Source organism: Callithrix jacchus, chromosome 11 (genome assembly GCF_049354715.1).
Source record: "Callithrix jacchus isolate 240 chromosome 11, calJac240_pri, whole genome shotgun sequence".
NCBI classification, from domain to species: domain Eukaryota; kingdom Metazoa; phylum Chordata; class Mammalia; order Primates; family Cebidae; genus Callithrix; species Callithrix jacchus.
In genome coordinates this window covers 107,296,731-107,317,383 of record NC_133512.1, presented here as the reverse complement: position 1 = coordinate 107,317,383, position 20,653 = coordinate 107,296,731, and the positions used below count along the sequence as shown (strand labels likewise).

Genomic DNA, 20,653 nt, shown 5'->3' with positions numbered 1-20,653 from the left:
ACATACTTTACCAATAGCGATTTGCACATAATTGCATTCTAAGTGCAAATTTACTTTACACACTCAAAAAGTAGGCTCTAATTCTCTTCTTGGCAATATATTTCAGCAAGCTCAATGCAAAATAGGTTAAGTATTTGAAAAGAAGGCTATCTGGGAATTCCCTATTTCCTCTGAATTGAGGGAAAATACTAGGACATGACTGGAAAAATCAAAAAAGTTAAAGGTTAAACCATATAGCAGTTCAGCAATATGGCTATATAGGCCAAAGGCTAAAATTTCATAAATAGAAATGATCACCTCTCACTTTTCTGTAATAATGAGTACATATGTACATGATAAATTCCAGCACCAAATAATTGAGAACTTAATACTCGGTCTTGGTACCATCTTCTCCTTTTCCCACTGCTCCTCTGTGGAAGGAGAGAAGCGGGAGAACAGAGCCACTAAAAGCCTTCACTGCACACAGAAGGCCAGGCACAAAGCAGACAAGACACATATTTCCTACCTTTCTACTCTGGGATTGCAGTATTTCTCTTCAATAAGCTCCATTTTGTCCAAATCCTTCCATTTGCCTCCATCCAAGAATTGCCATCGGTAGGGCAAATGGAAATGAACTCTATTGCATTTATCTATAAAAAACAAAGGAGTTAGGTAGCTTGGCAATACATACCATGCCCTAGCCTTGTCATTGTCAACAGGTGTGGTCCTGCCCACTGACCTGGGAACATTCTGGAAATGTGTGGTGGAGTCTGTTTTTTCAGTGCAGGCCTGCCTGAGTATTGAGATATGGATACACTTTTTGTATTTTATTATGTACATTGCTATCATTTAAATGTCTGTCCCTTCTAAAACTCATGTTACAACCTAATCCCCAATGTGATGTGATTGAGCGCTAAGGCCTTTAAGAGGTGACTGGGTCATAGATGAATGGAGTAACTGGTATACAAGTTACCATGAGAGTGCAACTGGTGGCTTTATAAGAGGAAGCAAGCCCTGAGCTAGCATGGTCACCCCCTTGCCATGTGATGCCCTGCAGCACCTCAGGCCTCTGCAGTCCCACCAGCAAGAAGGCCTCCATGAGATGCAGGCCCTTGACCCTCAACTTCTCAGCATCCATAAAGGTAAGACACAAATTCCTTTTCTTTATAAATTATCCAGTTTCAGGTATTCAGGTATAAGCAACAGAAAATGGACTAAGACATACATCTTCCTTATGCCTCAGGTTTTACCGGGATCTTACTTTTTTTTTTTGTTTTTTGAGACAGGGTCTCACTCTGTCACCCAGGCTGGGCATAGTGGCATAATCATGGCACACTGCAGCCTCAACCTCCCAGGCTCAGCCTCCTGAGTACCTGGGATTGTGGGTATGCACCACCACCCAGCTAATTTTTGTATTTTTTGTAGAGACAAGGTTTCACCATGTTGGCCAGGCTGGTCTTGAACTCCTGGCCTCAAGTGATCCAACCACCATGGATTCCCAAAGTGCTGGGATTACAAACATGAGCCACCACACCTGGTAATGTTTTAGAAATATGTATGTTGGTGGTTTGTATCATCTATGAATGTTATTTAATGAGAGTAAGATGCTGATCACAAGAAGGTCAAAGGTCTCATCAATGCAGGGGGCAGTGTGACTGCTCAGTGTCACTCTCCATATGGCAGGTGGATGGGCAGAGATCACATCAAAGATGGAACCAGATTCATCTCTACCAGAAATCCATCCCAACCCCAACACATCCAAATGAAGGCAGGTCAGCAGCATGGTTATAGGCTTCTTGGGTCTCTTCTGGCTAACAACATGCTCCCTCTTTCCTCAACACACTCCCACCAACATCCACATAATGGCCCAGACCTACGGCTTCGGGTGAGCTGCTCCCCTCACCATCCCCATTTTCCTCCTGGGCAGCCAGATCCTCACTTATCCCATCACTCCAAGCACATGCTGCCTGCCCTGCCTTTGCTGGTGCCCGCCACCACCTGAAACGCCACCCACATCTCTCCCTACCTGTCAACAGCCTATATGAGGTTCTGCTACATCCACACAGAGGAGCGTCAGGAGAGGACAGGGAGAAGAGAAAAAGAATGAGAAGCTCTTTGCACTGTGACATGCGGCTACCTCCAAGATATATGCTTTAAGGCAGAAAGATAGAGAACAAGGTGCAGAATGCCTGTATTTGGGTAAAAAATAGAAAAAAAATAAGATTAGAGATATTCTGACTAAAGACACACATATGCACATTATTTCTTGCAGAGGGAAGTTGGTAGCTAGAGACAAAGTTATGAGCAAAGACTTCTGTCATTTTGGCATGTTTTGAACTTTGAACCACAAGAAGATATAATAAATTCCAAAAAATTTCATATCAAATTGAAATGAAAAAAGAAAGCCAAGCTAGTGTGCCTGTGTAAGAAGGAAACTGAACAGACACATATCCTTGTATAGGTATAAATTCTTGATGGGAGAATATTCAAGGAATGGATAATTACAGCTGTTTCTTGGAGGGGACCTGAGTTCTAGAGAAAACAGGTGTGAGGTGAACTTATTTCTTACTGAGCATCCTTTATACATTTTAAATTCATATTTCAAAATAACCAAACTAATTTGATACTTGAAAAAAATCAAAATTTTCTAAAATTGTGGGCATTCTTTCGGGCACATCTCAATGTCACTTCTCTCCCAGGCTCTGCAAAAGCACCATGATGGGGGAAGTATCATGGAAGAGGGTGGGAGGCTGCCTGGGCTTGTCATTGACCAGGCATGGGGCCAAGCAGACAGGGCAGAAGAGAGTGCCAGGCTGAGAGGACTGAGGGAACAAGGTGGGGACACTCAAGCAAGGAAAATCTCCTCTAAATTCAACAAGGCTGGACACAGCCACACCGGGGACTGAAGATCTCCTGACTTGTCCCACTTGAACATAGACAGCTTACTAGGTCAGGGAACCTCTTGGACTCTCTCAACCAGGTGTGTACACAACAGATAACTAAAGGGCTGGGCCAGAGGAGATAAGACTATAGTTATGGTCCAAGGTCATGACAAACCAGATTCCTGTTCTCTCCCTGGAAGACACTACAGGAAATGATCAGGGATGAGAACAGAAGGCCTCCCCAGGACATCCCAGTATTCACATGCTATACCTACAAACCCCAGGCACAGGTGAACTATGAACAGCCTGAGACAGACTCTCCCTGCAAGCAGGCACATCCTGGGGAAGGTACACTCCATAGGGCCCTCCAGGTGGATGCTTCCCTGGGAAGGATATGGGGACCAGGGGAAGGCACTATAATCAAACAGCAGGCCTGAGGCTTCCATTCCAAATCGAAGCTGAGCTACAGACCACACTGTTCACAGCTGGAATGTGTCCAGGAAAGGAGGCACCACATAGGCCACTGCAGCCTGGTGAGAGCCTAGTCCCAGTACAGCGGTAGAGACATAAGGTCCCTTCCCTTGTCCTGGTCTTCCTGTCCCCTTTCTCAACTTCTTTTTCCTCCTTCTAATGTTCCCCACCTCACTCTGGCATTCCAGAATCTAGGCTTTCTAAGAGATGAGTCACTGAAATCAAATCAATTTGGCAGACAAAACACCACGTCCACTCCTGCCCTTCCTCCCTATTGTCCTTGAAATAACAGGCCAGAGAGAAAAATAAATCCAAAAGCACTGGAAAACAATAAAAAGTAGCATCAAAAGACCAGAATTATTCAAGAATTGCTATAACTGTGGAGCAATGAGAATCAAATCAATATAAAAAGGAGAGAGAAAAATGCAGACAAAATATGCAGAAGACAGCACAGAAGTAGAAAAGATCTGGGGTCAACACAGATTCAGAGTCAGATGAAATAGGAGCAAGAAAGATACCCAGGCCAATCCCAGTGAGAATAATGGGAGCCCCGGCACAGGTACTCCCTTGTCCTGATTTGCTTGTGTGAAGCAAGTTGCTATGTGCTTCCCAGTTAAACTAAGTGTGAATATAAGGGTTAGAGACAGAGAAAAGCAAATGAGATGATCACCAAAGCCCCCACTCCAGTCCAAGGCTGCATGCCAGCTGCCCACTCCACCAAGCAAGGCCTTCTACCTCTTCCCCACCATCACTAGAATGAGGGCCTCGAATCCAAATCAGCCCTGTGGAAATCAACCAATAGGCATATGGGATTCTCAAGCACCAATGTGACAGACAACCAAGAATCACTCAACACATGAGGAAAACAATTTGAAGAGAGGCAGCAACTCACACAGAAGCAGTGGTACCTAAGGAGAGGATGATCAGAGTTAAGGTAACAAGCATTCACAGCTAGATTTTAACCTACAAGCCTAGCCTCTAAAACTTCTAGGAAAAAACTATAGGAGAAACATTTCATAGGTTTAGAATAGCCAAGTATTTTTAGGATACAAAAAACACAAAGCATAAAAGAAAAAAATATTATCTGGACATCACTATTAAAATACCTGTTCTTCAAAATACATTAGAAAGGAAATAAACATGATGGGGAGGGATAACATGGGGAGAAATGCCAGATATAGTATGCACCTAAAGTTAAATAAATGAATTTTAAAAAAAAAGGAAATAAACATGAAAGACTGGGAGATTCTATCTTCAATATAAATCATATGCAAAACACAACTCAATAGTAAGAGATCAAATAACCCAATAAAACCGGGTATAACAGTCACAAAAGACCAATACTGTATGGTTCCATTTATATGAAATATCCAAGCAAATCTATAGAGATGGAACCTCCATCTGTAGTCATCAGAAACTAGGGGGAGGGAAGAATGGCAGTTGACTGCTAATGAGGATTGGGTTACTCTGAGGCTGTTGAAAGGTTTTCATATTGCCTATAATGATGGCTGCCCAATTCTGCGTTAATATTACATATATAAGTAGACTTCAAAAGTTCATGGAAAATTGAATTAAAAGATAAAAACAAAACTATAAACTACTTCTCAACATAAGCTCCATGGATAGACTAAATGGCTGGTATCATCTTTGATACTTTTGTCCTGAACACTTTTGTAAAAGATGATACCAGCCATTTAGTCTATCCATGAAGAACTGAGGGTCCTAGAAATTCAACCATGTCAATCCAGTCTTTTCTACATTTTTAACTGAAGAAAAATGGGTGCCCTTTAAAGATTTTTTTTTTTAGATAGAGTTTCACTCTTGTTGCCCAGGCTGGAGTACAATGGCACGGTCTCGGCTCACTGCAACCTCTGCCTCCCACATTCAAGCAACTCTCCTGCCTCAGCCTCCCTAGTAGCTGTGATTTCAGGCATGTGCCACCACGCCTGGCTAATTTTTGTGTTTTTAGTAGAGACGAGGTTTCACCGTGTTGGCCAAGCTGGTCTCAAACTCCTGACCTCAAGTGATCCATCTGCCTCAGCCTCTCAAAGTGCTGGGATTACAGGCATGAGCCACCATGCCTGGCCTAAAGATTTTTTAAGATTAGAAAATGAAAAGAAGTCAGAAAGAGCAAAATCAGGACTATAAGGTAGGTGCCTAAAGATTTCTCATTGAAACTCTTGCAAAATTTCCCTTGATTGATAAGGAATGAGCAGTAGCCTTGTGGTGGTAGAGAAGGACCCTCTGGTGAAGCGTTCCCGGACATTTTACTGCTATGCTTTGGCTTTCTCAAAACACTCTCATAATAAACAGATGTTATTGCTCTTTGGCCCTCTAGAAAGCCAACAAGCAAAATGCCTTGACCATCCCGAAAAACTGTTGCTGTGACTTCTGCTCCTGACCACTGCTGTGCTGGGCCACTTTCCTGTTGGGAGCCATTGCTTTGTGCTTTGTCTTCAGGATCCTACTGGTGAAGACATGTTCCATCTTCTATTACGATTCTTCAGAGAAATGCTTCAGGATCTTAATCCCACTTGTTTAAAATTTCCATGGAAAGTTCTGCTCTTGTCTGCAGCTGATCCAGGCAGAATGGTTTTGGTACCCATAGAGTGGAAAGTTTGCTCAATATTTAATTTTTCTGGCAGACTATATAAACTGAACCAATCAAGATGTCTAGCGTTGGCTACTGTTTGTGCTGTTCATCATGGGTCTTCTTCAATTAAGGAACAAACAAACTTAAATTCTTCCTCACAAATTGATGTGGATGGCTCCATCTTTACCATTCTCTCATCCCTTCTTAAAATGACTTATTCATGTATAAACTGATTTCTTTGGGACATGGTCCTCATAAACTTTTTTGTAAAGCATCAATGATTTTGTCATTCTTCCACCCAAGATTCACCATAAATTTGATATTTTTTCTTGCTTCAACTGCAGCAAAATTTATGTTGCTTTGATAGGGGCTCTTTCCAAACTGATGTCTTATCCTTCTTAATGCCTCAAACTAGATCCTGTTCAGATATGTTATTACAAGTTAGTATGAATTTATTTTGATGCAAAAAGTTTAATCTTTTCATAATATGCATTTTCCATGAACTTTTTGAAGACCCCTTTTGTGTGTGTGTATGTGTGTGTGTATGTGTGTAAAGCTTTTATATTTTTAAAAAAAGGCAAAAGATCTGAGTAGATACTTCACAGAAAATACACAAATGCCCAAAAAGTACATGTAAATCAATGTTATACATCATTAATCATCAGGGAAATGCAGTAAGACATCATCACTCGCTGATCAGAATGTCTAAAATTGAAAAGACAATGCCAAGTGCGAACAAGAATATACAATAACTGAAACTCTCATACATTGCTGGTGGGAACATAAAATATTATTATCTATTTTGGAAGACAGTTTGGCAGTTTCTTACAAAATCAACCACATGCCATAACCCAGCAACTATATCTAGGTCTTTACCCAAGAGAAATGAAAACATATATCCACATGAAAACTTGTACATACTAATATAAGTTTTATTTGTAAAAGCCAAAACCTGGCAACAACCCAAATGTTCATCAACATACGAATGTATAAACAAATTGCAGTCAATCATGCAATGGAATACTACTGGGCAATAAAAAGAAACAAATGATCGATATGCCAGCATGACTGAACCTCAAAAACATGCTGATGAGAGAAGCCAGGCACAAGAGAACACACTGTAGGAGTCCCTTTATGTGAAATTCTAGAAAATGCAAATCTACTCTACTGGGACAAAAAGTAGATCAGGGACTTCCTGGGGGTGACAAACTATGGGGTGAGGATTAATTATAAAGGGGCATAAAACAATGTTTTTGGAGGGAGGGAACTGTTCCATATCCTGATTGTAGAGATGGTTACATGAGCATATATACTTATTAAAACTCAGAACTATATATTTAAAATGGGTACACTTTATCATGTGTAAACTAGCTCGATAATACTGCTTTGAAGGAATACATATATATGCATATATATGGCACATATTCTTTAAGCTATCATTCCATTCCCTGGAATCTATCTATGGAAATACTCACATATATGTACTTGAATGCTCAATGGAACATCATTATAATCAAATACTACACATTTGTTTTTAAAATGATGTGGACTTTCACATACTGACATGGAAAAAAATTTCTAAGACACAATGTCAAGATGCAGGTTGAATAATAACATTATCACATATTCCCATCTGTTTAAAAATATGTAAAACAATTATCACAACCACACAGTGTTTACCTTTGGGCAAGGACGAAGGGACTTCATGCCTCACTGTGTATGACCAAACTCTCTTATGGAGTGAAAGTATTCATAAATTGCTTGGGTAAGTTTTAAAAACTGAAAACGAAACAAGAAGTTTTGGTGGTTGTTTTTTAAGGGGAGTCACCAAATTTGAGAACAAACCTTTCTTTAGTCAAAGCCCAGGACAGTATTTAAGAAGAAAACAAAGGTTTAGTGAAAATAGACACACACATGCACACCAGAATTGCTGCTTCTGATAAAAGATCACTGGATTGTTCACTGGATCAATACAGAAGAAATGCCCAATTTAAACAACTACTCATCCTCTAGGAGCTAATACAAGTGTTTCTGTCTCAATGAAGTCCTTCCCAGTTTCTAAGGCAGCTCTCAGCCTATCATCACCCTTATCTTTGTTCCCACCAGATTGAGCACTTCCCTGTCCTGTGCAGGTCTGTGACCTCATGCTAAGCTGACCAAGTCTCAATACTTAACATTCATTTGGTGTATGAACCAGTTATGTTCCCAAAAATCATCCACATTTGATTTCTGAAAACTCAAAGAATTGCTACCATCTTCTACTGCCCAACGAAAGAGCTTCAGCATTGGCCAAAGTGCCAAGCCCTGATCCTTCCAGGATGGGGAAGGGGTTTGGGAGGGGGGTGACTTCAGAGCATAGCTCTGGGAATGACAAGCAGTTACCCTCCTACAAGTGGGATGAAGGAGCCTCCTCCAACTTACCTTGAAAGCTACAACTTTTCCAGATATGGTACAAACAGATCTGATCACTCTCCTCCTGGCTAAGAGTGTTTGGGGACACAGAACCCGAACTGTCTTTTCTTTCTGCAAAGAAACACCACAAAGATATGTCAGCTTCTGATATCAGGTCAAAGGAGTTCAAGGTACAAAGGAGAGTTAAAGAGGATTCATTCAGCTCTCTGCACAAAACAAAAGTGGCCAAGGCGAGCTCACAAGCCCTGCAGTGTTTGGGGTGAAAGTGCTCCTATACAGGTGGATCCTCTACTTTGTAGGGACAGGCTGGGAGCCTGAGGCCACACAGCTGCTTGCCAAATCTAGGACTCCATGAAGGGACTCTTTTCTCAACTCTGGCTGTCCACCCAACTCACTAAGAGACCCATTTAAAAATACAAGTGCCCAATTCTGCCCTAGACTGATTCCACCCCAGAATGACTGAATCAGAATCTCCAGGGGTGAAGCTTGGAACACTTTTGTAATAAAGGGAGAACCACTGTCTTACATGTTGAGGCATCTCACAATTCCTTCTATGCCTAAGGCTGTGATGACCCTCAAAGGCAAACAGAGGGCTACTTTTTATAAACTAGATTTGAGGCTATAGAGCAAATATTCACTAATGAGCCATCATAATTGGGTACTAATGCCAAGGAAAAAATAATAAATAGAAAATCCACATTTCAAAATGAAGCCTCCTTAATTAATCTTCAGTTAATTATCAGGATCTTAATATAAAAAGGGCACATAAATCCTTTCCAGTTTACCTTTACTAGCATCATGCTAATGAGTTTTTACCTATGACATTTACCCTCACTCAGCTACCCTCAAATGAGCACATAAAATTACTTTGCAATCCCTATTTAGTGTTACCTGTCATTTTGTTATTCATCTTCCCTTTTCTTTCTTTAAGCCCCTGAGATACTTCACAAACTGGGTCTCCAAACCTAAGCCTATGGGACCGCGAAGGTCATCTCCCTCTCTCCCCACGATGGTGACCGCTCTTGAACCTGGTATCATTGGGCAGTGGATTTTCCTCCATTTCTGACAAGGCTGTAATCCAACTGTATCCAAGGATGAAGATACTCTTAAAGATCTATTTAATAACCTGCCTACTTCTAGGCTTCCTACAGCTGAAAGAAATTAACAAAACATGTTTGAAAACAGTGTAAAAAAAACACAAATACAGTGAGGACAATTTTTAAATAGAAAAGTCAGCTACAATAAGAGTGGTACATTTATTTGCAGGTAGTCCTAGAATGCAAATTACATTCTAGGAAGCATTCTATTAAAATTGTAGCCACCACTATAGCTAAATGAGTGGGTTTGATTCTGCTCTGCAGGGAGGCATGTCTCAGCTTCACCAAGGAATAACCAGGGCCCAGGACAGTGCCCAGCATGTGGCAATCACACTAAGGTGCTGAATGAAAGAGTGGATAACAGAATAGCCAGCCAATGGCTGGTACTGTGAAATCCAACGGACGCCAGTGTATTATGATCTCCCTGACGGACCACATTATTCATCTGCCCCACGAGAGATACTCAAAATTTGCCTGTCACTAAGCCTGACAGTCCTTAAAAAAAAAAAAAAGTATCCTAGCACACTCATTCATTCAACAAATGTCAGAGTGCCTACTGTGGGCCAGGCACTGTCTAGGTGCCAAAGAAGAGCAGGGAGCAGACAAAATTACAATGGCTCAAAATCTCTACTTATTCATGTCAGGAATATGGCCAATGCCAAAATTAAGGTATGCTTCTTTCACAAATTTTGTAAAATCAAAACAACACAATGCAAGGGATGCTCCCCAGAGCTGTGCAGCACAGCATTCTTAACTTTGGGTTGCTCCCTGAGGGGCATGCTCTCTTGGGGTGAAGATGGGGGTGACTGCATGGGGGAGGAGCCAAGTCTCCCATTTCATTGTAGACTAGGCCCATCAGGAATTCACTCACCATCAATACCAATTCACATTTGTTTAGGATGGCTTGATTGATCATGTCTGATTTCAACTTATCCTAACCTCCCGACCCCCCTGCCTTATTAGGAAAGCATCGCCAACTCCGTTTTACTAAAAGCAGCACAAGACTTGCCCAAAGTCACACATTCTGTGTACTGGCTAGGTGGAATCTGAGCATGCCAGCCCAGGACCTCCTGTGCACCCCACCAGCCTTACCAGAAGTACCCTGTGGGCCCTGAGGAGGAGGCACTCTGCTGGGGGCAGAGCCCTTATTCTTGATGTCATGCGCATTTCTGTAAATGGAAGGCAGCCTGCTCACCAGGTCTGAGCTCATACCCAACTTCTCCAATTTTTCCAGATTCTCAGAATTAGAGAAATTATGGGATCTCTTACAGCTAGTGCCAAACTTGCATTCCCCCTGTAAAAAATAGTGGCAGATATGGAGTTTGATGCACTGCTTTTGAAAGGAACAAGAGCCATGGGGTCCATCTCCTTTATTGTAGTGTTGGCAAATCTGTTGACAGAGAGGGAAAAAACCAGTTCAGGAAGGTCTCACATGATACCACCTCCCCAGTGACCAGTCCACTGGTGAGAAAAGGCCTTCACAATCTGTGATTCCATCATCCACACAGAACACAGAGATAACATCCCTGTGTTATCTCTCGATGTTGTGATAACATCCCTGTGATAACAACTCTCGATGATGGCTGCTAACAAATGCCCTTGGCTAAAATGGGAACCAAGTGGAAAGGAGACTGCACAGAAGCAGCCCTTCCATTGGGAAAATCCAAGAACTTCAAAGTGACTAGAGCTGCTCCTTTCATGAGACAATGCAAATCAAATGGCTATATCCTAAGAGCCTCTAAAATCTACCTACACTCTTCCCCCACTGACTTACCAACTCTCCCTCCCTTCCCCAGGCCCATTTTCTCTGGACTCTCTTTTCTACAATTCAAAGTCAAAGAGGCTCTGAGGCTTAAAGCATCTCAGAGAAGGCCAAACACCACCCTTTCATTTTTCAGTGGAGCACAATGAGAGGCTCAGAGAGGTTAAAGAGCCAGCCCTAGTCCGACAGCTATCCATGGCATCTGGTATACATGATGTTTGAGGAACTGGGTTGTTGGCAAAGCTGGCCTTGAACTTCAATCAACTGCTCCTTCTGCTCCACATTCCAAATTCCTGCAGGTGTAAACCAGACCAGAGACCACCAAGGGCCCACCCATTCCACTCAGTCATTACATTTCCCAAGATATAGGAAAGTCCCCAGGGAGGTGTGGAACCCAGACTTCCCCTGGCACTCACTTCTGGCAAAAGCCAGGGGTCGTTCTGAAACAAGAGTTGGCATAGCTCATTGTAGCTCAGGTGGTCAACGCCATGAGTTCTCAGCACACTCAGGTTGTGATTGGTTGTCAAGCTGTGACTATTCCTGCAGTTCTTCCTACAAAGAAGCAGAGCTGGTGTTACATGTTGAATTGAGTCTCCTCAAAATTCCTATGTTGGAGTCCTAACTCCCAGGACTTCAGGATATGGCTCTATTTGGAGAGAGGGTCTTTAGAGAGGTAATTATGTTAAAAAGGGGTCAACAGGGTGGGCCCCAATCCCACATGACTGCTGTCCTTATAAGAAGAGATTGGGGCACAGACATGCACAGAGAGAAGACCATGCAGGGACACAGTGAGAAGGCGGCCATCTACAAGCCAAGGAGAGAGCCAAGGAGAGAAACCAACCCTGCCAACACCTTGGCTAAAATGGGAACCAAGTGGAAAGGAGACCGCACAGAAGCAGCCCTTCCACTGGGAAAATCCAAGAACTTCAAAGGGAATAGAGCTGCTCCTTTCATGAGACAATGCAAATCAAATGGCTACATCCTAAGAGTAGCCATCTTGATCTCAGACTTCTAGCCTCCAGAACTGTGAGAAAGCCGATTTCTGCTGTTTCAGCCTCGTAGTCTGTGGTACTTTGTCATGGCTGTGCTGGCAAACTGAAAACTGATAAAATCAATCTTCATGACAATCGCTCAGAAACACTTCCTGACAGTGTTTACAAGCACCAGAGAAAAACCAGCATGTCTACAAGACAACAACAAAAAATCTAATGTGTATTTACCAAGGAAGAGACAGGGCTTTCAAGGTCTATGGCCCAGGACGGCACCTCTCAGCAGGCATTTGATGAGAATGACAAAGAGGAGTCACTGCACAGCAGTCGGTAAGCAGTTAACCACAGGCTCAATCAATGAGCATGGCATCTTATCATTATAGGTCACATACGTGCATGCATGCAGGCATGCACACACACAGCCCTGAACCCAGCTCTTTTTTCTGCTCTCTTCCTTCATTCTTTCCATCCACAAGCAGTATCCATAAGCCCCAGGGTGAGCCAGACGCTGGCATCATGCCCTGAGAACCCAAAGATAAACCTTTAAATGACTGCCTGAGTCACCAGGACCCAGAAGAGTCAAGTCAAGTATTTGTTTGACTCAGACACCGCCGTGCCGCCTATGCCACGCTTGTAATGCACATCTCAGGAGAATGCCAAACCTGGATCCACCCCAAACCCGTACCTCCTACGGAATCCCCAGCTCAGTAAAAGGCAACTTCCCTCTCCCACTGCACAGACCAAAAGCCCTGAAGCCATCCTTGACTGCTGCCTTTCCCTCATCTAGTGGAGGTGACAGACAGAGAGGACTCTGATATGGAGTGGAAAGTGCAACGTCAGCTGTGGTCAGACTCCGTCAGTGCAGAGCGGAAGGTACGTGAGTCAGGCTGGGATGGGAGAGAACTGGGGAAGAAATCAGGGGAGCGTACTGGACAACACAAAGCCTGAGTGGAATAAAGGGTGAGGAGGAGACAGCAAGAGGAGAAAGGAAGAACATCCTAGAAGAGGGGCACATGCTGCCAGAGCCAAATATATCTAATAACTGTAATGACGACAATGACTACTAAAATTTAATGAGCAACTGCCAAGTATCGGCCAAAATGTTTTATGAATTAACTAATTCAGTCCTGAAGCAGCCTGTGAGGGGAGAAATATCATTAACCCCACTTCGCAGATGAGGGAACTGAGACCTGGAGATAAAGTCATTTGCCCAAAGCCACCAGCTAGCAAGGAGCAGAGCCCAGATTGAAACAAGCTGGGCTGGTTCTCGTGACTGTGCCCTAGACCACCGGGCTTACCACCTCCTGAGCATAGGACTGAGTCAGTGAACCAGGACTAAGTACCACCTCTGCAGCAGGACTGATGACCTATTTCTAAAAGCACTGACCCTGAGGCTCAGGAAGACAAGCAGAGACACAGGGAAATCACAGAAGTGCATCCAACCACACCCACTCTCCCTAAAGTGAGTCAGAAATGGAAGGTTCAAGAAATTCACCTGTGTAAACAAGGAAGAGAAACTAGTTTTGAGAGCTAGCTTAAGAACAGGGCTGCCATCTTTATTTTACAAAATATGAACATTAAACAGATCCACCAGTTACTCCCATGAGAGGCTCCATCCAACCACCTTTTGCTGTGTGCCTTCTCCCTCCTGGGCTGCTGTTCCCCAACCTCCCCTGGACTGGCTCATCCCTGAAGGCTGATTTCCCCAGAGTTCCGCCCTCAGCCTCCTTTCAGGTCTCAGGCTCTACCTCAGATCTGATCCACTCCCGGGGCTGTAGCCACGGCTATACCACCCAACATCTCCCATACCAGTCCAGCACCTCAGGCCCCTGGCCTTCCTCCCAAGTTTCTGACCTGGACAGCTGCCTCCTGGGCATGCTTCGAAACTAAAACTCTCTCCTGTTTTCTCAGTCTACAACACCCAGGCCACAGTAGGCGCAGAATCTGAAGAGTTTTCTGAGAAAGTTCACCTCTCTCAAATCCTCTCACCACACAGTCACCGACTCAACTCTCCAGAATTTCTCACATAGCCCTTGGAAAGTTCTAATCTAGATATTTCTAAAAAGCTGCTTCTTAGAGACATTTCCCAGCCACCCTGCATCTAGACAGGGTCACAAGACAGCTTCTGGTCAATGGGATGTGGATGAAAAGAAATCCACCACTTCTAGACCTGGCGTATAAAAACCTCCCATTCGGCCATGTGATGGCTCACGCCTCTAATCCCAGCACTTTGGGAGGCCGAGGCAGGTGGATCACGAGGCCAGGAGTTCAAGACTAGCCTGGCCAATATGGTGAAACCCCGTATCTACTAAAAATATAAAAATTAACCAGGTGTGGTGGCAAGTGCCTGTAACCCCAGCTTCTTGGGAGGTTGCAGTGAGCCAAGATCACACCATTGCACTCCAGCCTGGGCGACAGAGCAAGGCTCCGATTCAAAACAAATAAAAATAAAATAAAAACCTCCCATGCAATCCTCTACTGGAACTTGATACCTATGCTGGCCTCAAGAGCCATGTGCTGAGGAGTGCAGAGCAGAGGTCAGTTAGCCTGGATCCCTGGATGACTGTATGGATCAAGGCTCCCACCCCATGCTCACTGTTGGCCTGACATGAGCAAGAAATATCTACTCTATTAAGACACATACATACACACACACCAGGGAACAAGCAAGAAAGGAGGGAGCAGGGGAGGAAGGAATTCTCCTGGACTAGCTTCCCAGTAGTTCCCATGACATTCTCCCTTAAATTGGCATCCACACCACTACCTAGGACTTCCTAAAATACAAACCTGATGGGTACTCTCTCCTGCCATTTGACTCGCCCCATCACCTTCAGGGTGAGGCCCAAATCCTTCAGCATAAACCTCAGCAATCCCTTCCACACATCCCACTGACCATGTGCTATGATCAGAACATGGGTGCTAAGTGCTGGGGAGACAGCTGGGTCTTCTGCCCTCAGGGAGTTTCCATTCTACTGGGAATTGGGTACCATGAGAAAAATAAACAGCTCCCTGTGACCAAGAGCAAGGAGAGGAAAGCCCTCAAATGGGATGTGATCTTTAGGTTGAGGCCTGAAGCAGGAAGGGCACTCCAGGCAGAACAAAGGTTCCCAGAAATGCCGAGGCTGGGGGGTGTTCCAGGCACAGAAAGGTACTGGGTGGGCAGGGACCAGTATCCCAGGACCTTGTGGGCGATGGGAGGGAGCTTGCAGTTTCCAGTTTGTAAGCAGATAAATAGGGTTGAACGGGGTTTAAAGATCCCTTCCGGCTGCTGGGCAGAGAAAGCCTTCATTGTCTACCCTCAAAGCTGGCAAGGGGAACCCACGGCGTCGTGGAGCTCCCCTAGGCCACCGCCTCCCTCTCTCCCACCCCACCCGGCCACCACCGGATGTTCCACCCGGCACTACCGCGTTCTCTGTAAGTCACTCTCTCTACCCAGGAGTCTGAAGGACTCCAATCGACGAGTCCCTCGCACTGTGCCAGGTACTCAGCAGGTGCTCAATAAACGCTCGCTTTAATGAATGATGGGGCGAGGCCGGGGCAGAGCCACCGAATTGTCTGCTCAAACTTCAAGTAGGACCCCAAGCTGACTGGAAGCGCGTAGGGGCGCGCGGGGCCTCTGCCCCGGGCCGGAGGCCGCGCCTTACCCGGCTCTCAGGAACTTGCAGGCGCCGTAGACCATGAACTTGCAGAGGTGCAGCTGCGCGCAGAGCCCCACGCAGCCCGGCTTGGAGCCCTGCTGCACGCGGCACAGGCGCAGCGGCGACGCGGCCAGCACCACGCGCTCCGGGACCGCGGTCGCGCCGCCCGCGCCCGCCCGCGCCGCCACCACGAAGCGGCCACACTCCAGCAGCAGCCGCTCTAGCGCGTCGCTGCCCAAGCCCACCCGCAAGCGGCGCCGCAGCTCGGGCAGATCCAGGGCGCCCCCGGCCGCGCACAGCACCTGAGTCACCTCACCGACGAGGCTAGCCTGGGCCATGGCCGCGGGGACTGCGCCCGTCGGACCACGGGTGGCGCGACGCAGGCGGTGGCGGACGCTAGCTGGCGGGCGGCTCTCGCTGGGTGGAGGCGCCGGCGGGAAACGAAACCGAAAGCGGCCACGGGCCGGCGAAAAACAGAACCTGTGCGGCCTCGCCACGCCCCCCAGCCCGCAGCTGAGTGGCGGCGCCTTACGCCTCAGGGTCCCCAGCTGTGCGGCAGCTGCGGGACGGGAGCTCGTGCGCTCGTGCGCTCGTACGCTAGTGCTCGGCGCTCGGGCGGGGCCAGTGGCGGCTCACGGGGGCTTGTCACTAGGCCCCGAAAAGGACTTTCCCTGACGTTTGAAGGACCAGAAGCCCCTAACTCTGCGACGCTCAGAGCGCCTGCAGTCAGAGGGCGCCTGGAGGGCGGCGGGAGCGTTGGCGGAGCGGGCTGGACGCCGCCCGTTAAAGCCGCTCGGCGTCGCCCGGGCCAAGCCCCGTCTTCGTAGATGACTCACAGAAACGGACGACTGATGGGGCCCCCACCCCTCGAACAAGTAACAAAAGCGATCACTCCGCTTTAGGAAGACGGGCTAAAATGTTCCTTTCGCCTCGGTGCATCAATGAGTTCCTTCATGTAAACATAAACGGGTATGTCCTTTAAAAGAGCAAATCCGTTACTCCCAGCCCCTGCTAAGTAACGATTGAGCAAATATTTTAGAAGACCCTTGAGAGCAAAGACCCTCACACATGCTGAGGGCAATGCGAGTTGTGAGAGTCGTTTGGGGAAGTAATCCAGGAATAGCTATTAAAATTGAAATCGCGTGTGACCTTTGACACAGCGATCTTTCCTCTCGGAATCTTCCAGAAGTAAAAGGAACAGTAAATAAGTTATGTGTGAAAGTGTTACTGGGGGAACCCCACCTGGGAGGTAGCGTTAGTGGGAACTGTGTGACCAATCTTTAAAGACTGTTAGGAAAACTATTTAACAAGCGTGCGTTAAATCTCTTTGCGGATCTAGAAGGACAGCCATGATGTGTTGCTAAACGAGAAAAGATGGCTGTACAGAAATGTCTAATCAAGTTGAATGATCAAGAATTAATTTTTTTAAATGTCTAACAAAAGAAAAGCCTGTGTGTGTGTGTGTGTGTGTATGTGTGTGTTTCAGGACATTTTTGAATAAGCACGGACAAAGATGTGGAAGAAACACAAGGGTGGTTGGCAGGAGGCAGCAGGAGGTACTCGGAAAGTGTAAAAGGGAAGATGGGGGCAGAAGGATTGTGGGGGAGAGTACTTACGGTATAACATTGACTAAAAATGAATATAAAAATCTTTTTTTTTTTTTGAGACGGAGTTTTGCTCTTGTTACCCAGGCTGGAGTGCAATGGCGCGATCTCAGCACACCGCAACCTCCGCCTCCTGGGTTCAGGCAATTCTCCTGCCTCAGCCTCCCGAGTAGCTGGGACTACAGGCGTGCACCACCATGCCCAGCTAATTTTTTGTATTTTTAGTAGAGACGGGGTTTCACCATGTTGAGCAGGATTGTATCGATCTCTTGACCTCGTGATCCACCCGCCTCGCCTTCCAAAGTGCTGGGATTACAAGCGTGAGCCACCGTGCCCGGCCTAAAAATCTTAACTATAAGCCGGTGCAGTGACTCACGCCTGTAATCCCAGCACATTGGGAGGCCAAGGCTGGTGGATCACTTGAGGTCAGGAGTTTGGGACCAGTCTGGCCAATGTGATGAAACCCTGTCTCTACTAAAAATGTAAAAATTAGCTGGGCATGGTGGCGGGTGGCCAGCTACTCAGAAGACTGAGGCAGGAGAATTGCTTGAAGCCAGTAGGCAGAGGTTGCAATGAGCCAAGATCACACCACTGCACGCTAGCCTGGGTAACAGTGAGACTCCATATTTTAAAAAAAAAATCTTACCTGTAGTATTACTACAAAAATGTAAACAATAAGCATATGGATAAAGACTAGACAGTAACATGGACAAATGAAAAAGACAGGGTCTTAGTGTGTCACCTAGGCTTTAGCATAACAATATAATCGTAGCTCACTACAACCTGGAACTTCTGGGCTCAAGTGAACCTCCCACCTTAACCTCCCAAGTAGCTGGGCCCAGAGGCACGTGCCACCATGCCCAGATAATTTTTAAATTTTTTGTAGAGACACTGTCTCATACGTTGCCCAGGCTGGTCTTGAACTCCTAGCCTCAAGCAGTCCTCCTACCTCAGATTCTTAAAGTGCTGGGGTTACAGTGAGCCACCATACCCAGCCTAAAATGTTAATTTTTTTTTTTTTTTTTTTTGAGACAGAATCTTGCTCAGTCACCCAGGCTGGAGGGCAGTGGCACAGTCTTGGCTCACTGCAACCGTTGCCTCCCAGGTGCAAGTGATTCTCCTGCCTCAACCTCCTGAGTTGCTGGGATTACAGGTGTGCACCACCATGCTGGGCTAATTTTTGTATTTTTAGTAGAGACAGGCTTTCACCATGTTGGTCAGACTGGTCTCAAACTCCTGACCTCATGATCCGCCTGCCTCAGCCTCCCAAAGTGCTGGGATTACAGGCATGAGCCACTGCACCTGGCTAAAATGTTAATTTTTAATAAAAAATGTTAGGCTGGGCACAATGGTTCACACCTATAATTCCAGCTCCTGGGGAGGGATCTGTTAAAACGTACACCCTGAATGATGAGACCCCCAACAGGGTTTGTGTGAGCAACATGGATGTTTATTCACCTGTATGCGGGTGGGCTGACACTGGAAAGGGCGTCAGCAGATGGTGGTGGGATAGGAGTTGGTTATAGGTTGAGGCAAGTGGTCAGTTAAAAGTGGTAATCTATTTTAGGGAGAGGAAGGGCATCACGGGATGCATGGTCACAAGGGTAGGGGTTATCTATTACAAATAGGCATGATCGTAATGGTTGGGGTTATTGATTGCAAGCAGAGGGGAGGGTGCGGTAAATTACTTAGTTACAGGGGTGGGGGGTCTTGAGAAACCCAGTGTCCAGGGGTGAAATTCTGTAAGGCTAAGCAGGAACAATGGTTGCACGTTGCAGGGGGAGAGCAGTTAGTTGAGACAGGAACAAGTCATTTCACTTCTTTCTGTGGCCACCTGGTTACTTGTGGTTACCTCAGACTTTCTGGCTTCTGGGGACCATCCAGAGGTGTACTTGCGGGTCACCAAGGCTGTAATGGCCAGGCTCAGACTTAGAGGCCTAACATTCCCATCTTTTTATATATGTATTAAAAAAGTTGGAGAAGGGAGTAGGGGCGATGTTTCTCATGGTTTCTATGAACGTGACAGGACTGCACAGACACCTAAAAGAAAAGTCTGTGATTTGTGTAGTTTAGTAAGTGTTTGGCGAAGTCCTTGGAAGCATAATAGCTTTAGTGATGAAACCTTGGGCCAAGGTTTGAATAGTGTCCAGTGTAGGGGGTGGTCTCAGAAGACTTGGATTGAAAGAGATGTGCAGGTTCTGGAGAGGTCATGCTGCATCTTGACATTAGCCGGGTGTTGCCTGGAGCTCATGAGTGATGGATTGGTGTTTCTGGTTGTTCCTGGAAGGGTGAACACTGTGAAATAGGGTTGGGGAGAAAGACAGGCAAATGAACGGAGAAGGTTGGCAAGGCGTTTTGCTTTAAGCGGCTGAGAGATCCTGGGACAGTGGGTAATGTTGTTAAAAGTAGCATTTGCCACATAGAGTGATTAGTGATGGCCTGGATATGGTTTTGTAGGAATTGAGAGACTAATTGGAAAATGTGAGGTCTGAATAAGAGATGGAGAAAGATGGGTATTAGGGGCCATTTTCCTATGGCCCCTAATAAGGGAGCCATAGTAAGGAGTGGGAAGAGCCATGACATCCAGCTAGGATGGGATAATATACACCAAGTTTGGCATAATTATTTGCCTCATTAGCAAATTTTGGAACCTTGTCTTTGAGCGTTTTGATATTATCATAAACTAGGCTGGTTTGATTAAAGTAAAAGCCAAATTCCTCATTGAGAAATATACAGAGTTCTCCCTTTTCTGCAGTGAGTAAGTCGAGACCACGACGGTTTTGGAGGATGACTGCAGCTAAAGAGTGTATCTGAGCTTGAAGGACAGACAAGGTATTATATATGTCTGTAATGCTGGCAGAGAAGTCAGTAGACAGGCTGTGGAATGTTGTGACAGGGGTGGTGACCCCCACTATGCCAGTTCCAAGCTCTACAGTGAAGGCTGCAAGCCCTGTTCCCACAAGTAATGGAATTAGCTGGATGACTCTTTTTTGTCGAGTAGGTGTCATTAGGGAGACAGGCGGTTGCTCATTACCACTGGCAAATGGAATTTTAGGAATAAGGAAGACTAAGGCCTAGGTTCCTGTCCAGTTAGTGGGTAGACACATATAAGTGGAAGAGCCACATAAGAAGAGACCTGGAGGAAGGCAGAATTGAAAATGCAGGGTGAAAAGGTGGGAGGGATCCTTGAAAGGGGAGTCAGATTGCCAAATTCCTAAAGATCCAG

At 45.7% G+C, this 20,653-nt stretch overlaps 1 protein-coding gene across 2 annotated transcripts in view; it reads right to left on the bottom strand.

Annotated features, from left to right (window-relative positions):
• PARP12 (poly(ADP-ribose) polymerase family member 12) overlaps positions 1-16,265 on the bottom strand; it is a 39,230-nt gene extending 22,965 nt beyond the window's left edge. The window contains exons 1-5 of one of the 2 annotated variants that reach the window (XM_002751937.7): positions 15,830-16,265; positions 11,613-11,748; positions 10,527-10,824; positions 8,347-8,448; positions 506-629 (exon numbers count right to left, since the gene is read on the bottom strand). In XM_002751937.7, the coding sequence (XP_002751983.1) occupies positions 506-629; positions 8,347-8,448; positions 10,527-10,824; positions 11,613-11,748; positions 15,830-16,161 (992 nt within the window). In that variant the 5' untranslated portion in view covers positions 16,162-16,265. The remainder of the gene's footprint in view (positions 1-505; positions 630-8,346; positions 8,449-10,526; positions 10,825-11,612; positions 11,749-15,829) is intronic. The other variant, XM_009002977.5, reaches the window with a different exon arrangement.
• Between the last annotated feature and the right edge of the window lie 4,388 nt (positions 16,266-20,653).